Source organism: Harpia harpyja, chromosome Z (assembly GCF_026419915.1).
Source record: "Harpia harpyja isolate bHarHar1 chromosome Z, bHarHar1 primary haplotype, whole genome shotgun sequence".
NCBI lineage: Eukaryota > Metazoa > Chordata > Aves > Accipitriformes > Accipitridae > Harpia > Harpia harpyja.
The window spans coordinates 112,496,299-112,505,917 of NC_068969.1; the positions used below are offsets into that span (position 1 = coordinate 112,496,299).

Consider the following 9,619-nt stretch of genomic DNA (forward strand, 5'->3'; position numbering starts at 1 on the left):
CAACTCCCAGCTTAATTCATTTCCCAGTGTTTCAACCACAAGCTATTAACTTCCCTGCAGAAACTGTTGACAAACTGAGCAGAAGACCATGGAGAGATTATTAGAAATATTTGCTGGAACTTCTCTCTTTGAAAAGTGCAAGTTATTATTCCTCTACTATAAAAAAACTGTAGTACGAGGCAAGACAACATCTCTCCCGCTAAAGAGCCATCACAAATGAAGCAGGTTATGTACGTGGCCTAAATAGTGTATTGTATATGGGAGGGCCTTGCTTCTGCTCTGCATCAGAGCAATTGAATCATTTTTCTTTTCCCAGTACAGCCATACATCACCATTACAGAAGTCTTCAGTTATAGTTAACCTATAGCCCCACCAAAACCATGAGCTGCTTTACGAGATTCCTTAGACACCCTCAGTTCTCCGAATTGCCACATACAAGACATGTTATTACTCTAATTAACCGATGGGGAAACCACAGAGCTGAAAGGTTAAGTGTCTTGCCCCAGTGACGCCAAGATCCAGTTGCACAGGTAATCCTCAGCAGTCCATTACCTCTTTTGCTGCCCACCTCTGTGATAAGGAGATAACCTCGCTGGGCTTGGGAGCACCCTCCTACCTATCGAAAGCCTTTTCTTTTAATCATGGAGCCACACCATGGGTCTTTGCTGTTCACCTTGCAGTTTCCTCACCTCTCTGCCACAGCACTGCAGGTTTGCTGGGGGACAGGGTGGGAATTATGAGCTGCCACCCAGAAGATAAAATGTTTAAGTACAGACTTTTTCCACAAGCTGTCTGGATGTTGCCAGGCTGATGGCTCCAATCCCTCTCCAGACCGTGCTCTTCTAATGAAACCGAGTGCATCGTCTAAACCTTAAGTCACTGCACAGCTCACCACGCATTGAACTAAAGTACCCTGTGCATATAAAATGAGTGGACTATTTATTGTACCGACACAGTATTAAGGTTTAGAGATGAGTAGCAATATTTCCCCAGCCTATTTGGTTACTTACAACAGTCAGAGAGACGGTGTGCTGGACCTCCTGCTTCTACATCAAACCTAAGTGGTCCACTGCCTGCTCATCTGATTGCTGAAATGACCGGCACGCTCCTGCTGCATCTGCTTGAGCAGGACTGTGCACCTTTCCTACGTATCCTGCTTACACAAGGGAAGTCATCATAGAATACCAGGTTGGAAGGGACCTCAAGGATCATCTGGTCCAACCTTTCTTGGCAAAAGTATGGTCTAGATGGCCCAGCACCCTGTCCAGCTGAATCTTAGAAGTGTCCAATGTTGGGGAATCCACCACTTCCCTGGGGAGATTATTCCAATGGCTGATTGTTCTCACTGTGAAAAATTTTCCTCTTGTGTCCAGTCGGAATCTCACCAGAATTAACTTGTACCCATTACCCCTCATCTTTTCCATGTGACTCCTTGTAAGAAGAGAGTCTCCATCTTCTTTGCAGCCACCCTTTAAATACTGGAACATGGTGATAAGGTCTCCCCTAAGCCTTCTTTTCTCAAGCCTGAAAAAAACCAGTTCTCTCAGCCTTTCCTCATACGGCAGGCTTCCCAGTCCTTTGATCATTTTTGTGGCCCTTTTGTGGACCCTCTCCATGCTGTCCACATCTGATAAATGCAGCTTCTGAATGGCACCACAATGCAAATATTAATTAGGAGAATGTGTAGTTACAGCAGTACCATGCACACAGCAAAGTGGCTTCATAAACTGAAAAGCTAATACAGACACAATCTGTCAGTGCCACCTCACATAGTAAAAATCCTTATTTAGTTAGAAATACTCCCCACACAGGAAAGACAAGTGCCTGCACCCCCAGGAAGGGTCCCGAGATGGGAATTGGCAGGGCCAACAGCATAACTGCCTGCTCAAGAGGTGAGATGAGAAACGATGGAGCTGACCTTTTTTTTTGTTGTACTCATCTTCTGTTGCATTGGAGGAGTCCGAATGATAGTCCCGAAGCTCCTGTTCGTACATCTCCAGAAAATTCTCGTCTGTCTTTCCTTTCTTGGACTTGTCACCTTTCTTCTTCTTCTTTTCTTTGCCTTTTTTGCCTTTTTTCTTCTTTTTCTTTCTGCGGTCATAGTCATCCTCATCCTCACTGCTATACTCTCTTCGCTTGGTTTTTTTCTTTTTCTTTTTCTTCACTTCCCCATCAATCTCTGAGTCCTCAGACTTTGATTTCTCTTTGCTTTTTTTCTCCTGGCTTTCATCTTCCCCATCTTCCTCAACTACCTCTTCCACTACCTCCTCTTCCTCCTCCTCCTCTTCTACTTTGTTCTTTTTGGTCTTTTCTTTCATGTCATTGTTTTTCACCCCTACACTTTTAACAACACTCTATGACTGCCTTAACCTCACTTCTGCCACCTACCCCAGCTCCTTTACCAATTGCCTTTAGTCGTCCTCTACCTGCCTAGGGCTGGGGTGCCCTCGTTTTGCTGTGTCCTTCCTCCCCACCAGCTCAACGTAGGTATGTCCCGGAGTCCCTTGTCCTTCCCAACCCACGGGTGCCGACAGCTCACCTTCTTCTGACTCTTCCTGCCTTCCTTCACCTCCTTGACTGAGGCACCTTCCTCTCTCTTTTGTCTCTCTCCGTCTTTGGGTTTTCTCCTTTTCGTTATTATTATTTATTCATTGGGCTGTGCTGAGAACTTTCCTCTTTTTTTTTCAGAGCTGCCTGAGCCTCTGCTCAGGGTCAGTTGACAATCTGGGTCTACGGTATCAGGATGTGCCAATCAAGGTTGCAGCTCCCTGGAAAATCGGTCAGATGAGGGCACATGGTCAAGTCACTTCTTGTGCTTCATATGCCAGCTCAGGAGGGGGGAAAACAGAGGCGCTTCTCCTCCTCATAACGTATAGAAGCTTCAGAAAACTCATGAAAAATTACTTAGTGCTATCCAGTCATGTGGTTATAAGACAGATGGGCAGGTGAAAAAGGAGACCCACCAAGCAACCATATCGCACTGGTCTGTATTTCCTCTCCATTATTCATGGTGTCAGGATCACCTTACTGATAACAAAGGTCTCAACTTTACATGGATTTTTTTTTTTTCTTTTTTTTTTTTGGACCAGCCAGGCCAGTGACCAGAAAAAACAAAGACCTCCGGGATCTCTGTCTAGAGACCTTCAGCATCAGCAACGCACTCCTGCATCCAGCTCCTCCGTCCCCCAGTTACTGTGCTGCACCTCTAACCAAATGAAAAATCAATGCTCGGTAAATAAATACAACAGTCAGAAGAAGATACTGAATGCGCTTTACACAAGGTGCCCTTATAACAGCTCATCTTGGCCAACCAAAGAGAAATAAACCTTAGATTAATAACAGAGCACAAGCACAATATACCCATCTGACAGCTCTCTCAGACAATTATTCAGGTGAGATAGGTGGAGGATGGGAAAAATAAATGATGTAGCATCATGGTTGGAAGGACACCACAGCATGAAGCATGCCCGGCACCCCACTTGTGCCCAGGGATGTCAGCACGGGGCTCACCTAACATCTAGTACACGCAACAGGGGTTTCACTCCCGCGCCCAGAGGCAGATCTGCCAGCGGGACATAGGAAGGGACCGAGGGTCCCTCAACCTCTCTCTTCCCACCCGAGCCACCGGTGCAGCCGTGGTCCAAGCCCCGCGATGGTGTAAGCGTACAGCCCCAACTGTTCAGCTCGGGTTGGCACCCAGCCCTGCAGAGGCTCCGGCAGGATCTCCTGGCTGGTAAAGGGAAGGACAAACATCACGAGACCAGGTCAATCTCAGTTGCAGTCAGGAGCAGATGATTTAAAGTCTGACTGAGAATGGGAAAAGAAAAGAAGAAAAATCATCTCTTCTTCAAAGGTGCTGTTATGGCTTTTGTCACAGAAAATGAAGTTTAATTAAAAACTGTGATATAGAAAACCATACTGAATTTCTCCGGTGCAGCTCGAGTGTGCGTAAACCAAGCAGGGCAGTCAGCCTGGCGCTAAATCACAGTAACGGAAGAAGCAAGAGCTGAATTTATGACAGAGCTGTAGGACGATGATACAGAGCCTCCTGCTACCACTCGCCCTGCCTGTGGGATAACTCAGCCCACAGCTTCCTCCAATGATAAATTAAGGGCAATTTGCTTGATGGTATGCTGCCCAAGTTAATGATACCATAAGTATTGGTAAGTCAGAGGGTTCGGCCATGCTAAGTCTTTAACGCACATGATTTAAAACTCTTCCTAGATAAACCTGGGGGTTTCCAAGAGCCAGCCTGGAAGGGGGGATGGCATTGGCAGTGGGTTACCAGGAACAGGAGGAACAGATGTCTTGATGGCAGGTTGTGCAGCCCGAGCAGGGTGGCCACGGCATTGCCCCAGGCAGGAGTGGATGGGGAGCACCAGGCTCATATGATCCAGGGTTGGTGGGGGTCTGTCCCACCCTCCCCAGCAGGTGTTTGGCACCAGTCTCCAACAATGTAATGTGAATAATAATTAAAAAAAAAAAAAAAAGCACTGTATTTTCTATGGTCTCTGTTGCTGAATGGAAATCTTTCTATTAAGCATCATAAAGTGAATTATTCAGGGACAGCTTCCAAGTAGGTTAAAGCACAGGTTTGGGATGAAACACAAGGATGGCTTTTCCAAGGTCTTAAAATCATAAGAAAAACAATCACTGTCCTTCCTTATGACACAGCTCTCACTTGCCAAACTGCTGGGACATCAGCACCACAGGACCTGCACCGTGCCTGAAATCCTCTGTTTACTTTCAGGTCTTTATTTTCTGGAAAGCAGCAGAAAGGCACATAGTGCATCTCTGCAAGGCACTTCTGAGAGCAAGCACGGCACGGTTGGCTCAGCAGGCACCAAGGGCACACCGCTCCGAAGGAACCGTCCGGGGACGTGGATGCTGCCAGTCCCGAGGAGCTCGAGGATCCTGCAGAGATATCTGATGATGCAGCACATTTTCTCAGACAGATGCTTTGCAGTGCACTACGTTCATAACTGTTACCTTTCCCCTCTCTGGGACAGCCATCAGCCCACAGCAGAAATTGCAAGCACAAACGTTTCAGCTTAAAGCTGGGAGCTGGATTTAGATTTCAGCTGCAGAAAATCCAACCCTTTCCACAGAAATAAAAACCAACCAACCAACCAAGCCACAGAACAGAGCAAAACCTGCCTTCAGAAAAAGAAAAATCATGAGATCTCTCAGAAAAGCAAAGCTCATATCTTTGTTATGTTTTTGCAAGATAGACTCTTTATCAAACCGAGTCCCTGGGTTCTGCCGCTCCCAACGGCTCCAGCTCTAGGCAGCCAAAGGTTGACAGCAATCGACATCTAAGGCCAAAAGGCAGCATTACGATTACTCAGGACAAGTCGTCCAGGTGCAAGATTGGTCCCTTCTAGCCCTAAAATAGTTCTCCTAATATCTACTTAACCCCACCCCCATAGTAAGTTACCTGCTTTTGACAGCAGGGCTGTTGGGGTAGAAGAAATCCCTTTTTTCCCCTCCTACACTGGGATATTCAGTTTTAGGATGCTGGGGGCACCTCTGCGAGCAGCCTCAGGCTGATGCAGCCCCAGCGACGGCCGAGGCCGTGCTTACATTTGCAGAAATACCACAATTAACGAGTCATGTGTCAGGAAGAAAGATCCGAGGCACTAAAAGCACCAGTGGGACATCACGGTGGTTGCCCCAGCGAGAACAACCCCTCTGAGCTACCTCTAGCCTTGTATTTCGTTTTCTCCTGGTGCAGCAGAGCAGGACCTCAGGTATAAGCCAGAAATAAATCACCCCTATCAAATGGGCTAAAATGATAGGGGAGAAGAGATATTTACCATGTCTCATTCAAACTTTGCTCCATACGCTTCCTTCGTCTGTTGTTTTAATTAAAAAGAAATGTGCCGAGAACACTCCAGCTCGCTTTTGTTCTTTTTGTGAATAACAGCTGGGAGAAGAACAATGGGGTTTATTGGTGCATAAAGAACTACCGGGAAAGCAACCAAGCTATTGGTGAGAACCATTAGTTAAAACTGTCAACAGTATTTATATGGGTTTATATTCCTACCCTGCATTCAGCAAGAGATTTCCCCAAATCCTCCCTCTCAAAAAGACTCAGGCCAGAACCCACCAGAGCGACTTCTTGAATTATAACAGATTTGGTGGAGTACAAGAGGTCAGAATTTGGCTCTTTGTGGTCCTAACTCACCTGTAACCTTTTTTTCCTGGGATGCAAAAATGTGTACAGAGCTTAACCTGGAATTATCCAATTATTAGGTAATGAGATTATTATTATTAATAATAATTATTAGGTAAATGTTAAGCAAGGCATGAACACACCTTTTCTTTAGTTCATTCTCTTCGATGTGGTTCCTATTTTGCACCTATTACCATAAAATCCAGATGTCCTGTACCCAGGTGCCACACAACATAGCTGACATATCCCCAAAAAACCATTTGTTCCAATCTCCTTCCCAAGGCAGATGCGGTGAAGCCTCTTGTTTCAGGAGAGGTTATTTTTCAATACACGTTTCTCTGCACTTATGGTTAGAGAAGTCCGTCATCCTCATTGCACAGTCTGGGGGCAATTTAAAGAAAAAGTTGGTGTCTGCGTGCATGGTCTGTATTTAGATGCTTTTTTTGGTGACCAATACACCCCATGAAGATGAGGGTAAAGCAACTGGCTGTGAAAAACAGCAAGACATCGGTCAGATGTAGGCAAAGCAGTTTTCTAGATGTTTTATGAACCAGCTGTTTTAGTCTGCCACCCCTACTGCTCCTGTGGGGTTCAGATTGGGGTATAATCCAAAAAAAAAAAAAAAACCCCACAAAAAAAAAAGGGACATCTTTGAACTCTAGCTGAATTACCACAGTTAGCAGATCTTCAGGGGGCTTTGAAGCACTCGATGCTCTGCCCAGGACACCTGCCAGCCCCAGGGGCACAGCCTCAGCTTTAGTACTGCAGGATTCCATATTTTTTTTTCTGTTCATATACTTGGCAGTAGGGCAGGATCTAGCCCCATCTCTGAATAGGTTCTTGAAAATACTCCCTGCAGCCCAGCACACCGTATACTTAGATATACACACAGTCCATCTCCTTCAGGAAATAAATGTATTTAATGCCACAGAAATAAATACTAAAGGATTCCTTTAATAGAGCCATTTCATTTCTCTCCCGGGTACGTGAATAATGCACAAGATTACACCAGGCTGGGCAGAGGAGGTGCTGGGGGACCCACTTGCCAGTGTTACAGCCCCAGTCATTGCAGATTTAATCAGACCTCACGGTGCCTACTAAGAGCTTTGCTTTTTCTTCCAGCCCCAGTTAGCTACTCATTACTTTTTATTTATTTTTTTTTTTTAACTCAAATAACAAAATCTGCATCTGCATTGCAATCCCATCAGCCCAGGAGCTCAGCGAGAAGCAGTTGGGGATAGTGGGGTACAAAGTCCCATCCATCTCAAAGCCAGGCTGGAAAGGTTTTAGGATGCCCATGGGCTTCAGTGGGAGCTCGCTGCCTTCAAGCGTATGGGCATAACGGCCTCTGCTGGTAAAATAGGGTTTAGCCAAGAGAAATATTTCCCTAGCAAAAGGCAGAGAGATGCTAAGTGTCCCGCAAGGAGAGGAGCAGCAGTTCTTGGTGGCTGGGAACCGCAGGTATCCATCAGCAGGGACACGCTTATAGACCCTGAGCCCTCAAAAGCCTCAAAACAGCAGCTCCTGTAGCCATCTCCAACTCAGGGCTTGGGAAACTGCTTTACTAAAGGTCATAAGAAAAAGCCTTCGAAACAGGAATAAAGCACGAGGGCTCTTAACAGAATTTGCCTGAAAAAAAATAGATATATACCAGTTCTTGCAAGAACAGGTGATTGAAGTTGGCGATCTTAAATCCATGTCACGATAGGGATTTGTGTGACTCTTCCACAATACAGAATGAAGTCTCTCCCATTGCCTGACCAAGCAGGCACCGGAGCACAGACCCCACCAGCACCCCTGGCACCTCCTGGATGAGACACAACCAAGCAGGCATCAAACATTATCTACCCAGCTTCAGGTACCAGAGGAGCTGCAGGAGCACAGAGCTCAACGTAGGTTCAACCCCCAAGCATTTCCCAGAGGTTTTTACCCTGATGAGACTTCTGATTGAAATAGGGAGGTGCTGGGAGAGTGCAATGCCCTCGTGTACTCTTCCCTGGGGCTGTGGTACCTCTGATTCAATGGCTCCAGCCAGACACGTAGGATCTGCTCCAGATACTCACAGCTGGCAACTTATACATGCAGTAATGCATTAAAGCTTATTCGCAGCCATGAGTTGCTTTAAAAGCCACAAGACTGGGAAGAAACAGCATCTTGATGCTGCTAGTATGAAACAGACACCTTACAAGAACAAGTGTGTAAGGCTGGTGAAAGAGGTGCTCTTCTTTTTTATCAATTTAATTCACAAAGTTTAAGCATTGCTAAGAATTAATTAGTGACAATTAAAAATAGATTGAGCTGTGATTATGTGTCCTTAGAAAGTCAAGCTGAGCCTACATGTACTCAGCAAATACAAGCTCAAAAAAAAAAAAATCTCTATTTGCAGCTTTTTGCATAAACAGAGGGGGTCTCAAAGCTGAGAAGTCAACTTCTGTCACCAAAGCAGCTGTGAAACATGGGTTTGGGAAAAATGTAATATAAACCTTCTTGTTCAAGGGAGTTTTGCAACATTAGAAAATGGGAAAAGAGCTGACTGTGTTTTCCACCTGCTTTTCCAACCACCTTTTCACAAAGTGATAAGAAAATAAGACCCACAGAGACCAGGAATTTCAAGTGTACATAGATACACTCCAATGAATAAGGGACTAGACTATCAGCTAAACAACTTAAAGGACATTATTTCTGTTTAAACCAGATGTGCAGCCAGCCCTAATTAAGGCATTAGCTACAATCACTAGTATTGCAAGTGGTTTCCTATCGAAGATACTCTTTCCTTAAAGACTAACAATTTGAGTCTTGCTGATTCCAAGAGAATGAGAGATTCAGCACCGAGATTGTCATTCATCTATTCCTTTTGATCATAATGTACATTAGACCAACCACCAAAAGTGAGAAGAGGGATTCAGAGCACCGGCCACTTCTGTACCAAGTACTGAGCATCCCCGCAGATGGTGAGGCTCCTTCATCATCTTGTGCAGGAGTTATTTTAAGTTTCCCCCAGGAGGGATTAACCTACCTCCTTGCATCCTAAAACTTTCTGACATACCTCTTCTGCCAGAAGGCTATAAAATCCAGGGTTTCTTAAAAAGACTGTGACTCACATCAGCTTAAAGTATTTCAAAGGACACTGTTCTTTCCCCCCGATGAAGAACACCACAGATCACAACGAAAGGCAGCAGCAGAATTGATTAAGTGGCAGGGATACAAGGAGAAAAGCAGCTGTCTTCAGGCACTGCAGCAAGGGTAAAGAACCAAAAGTGTTCAGTTTTGCAAGGTATTGAGCACGGCGAGATTTAAAGCATGACTAGAAACACTGAAGTCAATGGGATCAATCAATGCTTGAAGAGCCACCTGAATCAGAGCAGATCTAAGCAAACCCAAGAGCTTTGCTCCTATCCCAGTACACACAGCATGTCACCGCTGCCTGCTTCTCCCTGCAGAGCC

General features: G+C 45.4%; 1 protein-coding gene across 1 annotated transcript in view; it reads right to left on the minus strand.

Moving 5' to 3' along the window:
* The window catches only part of LOXHD1 (lipoxygenase homology PLAT domains 1), a 142,392-nt gene extending 139,676 nt beyond the window's left edge, over positions 1-2,716 (minus strand). Inside the window, exon 1 of the mRNA XM_052778530.1 lies at positions 1,919-2,716. Coding sequence (XP_052634490.1) covers positions 1,919-2,318 — 400 coding nt within the window. The 5' untranslated portion in view covers positions 2,319-2,716. The remainder of the gene's footprint in view (positions 1-1,918) is intronic.
* Positions 2,717-9,619: the final 6,903 nt, after the last annotated feature.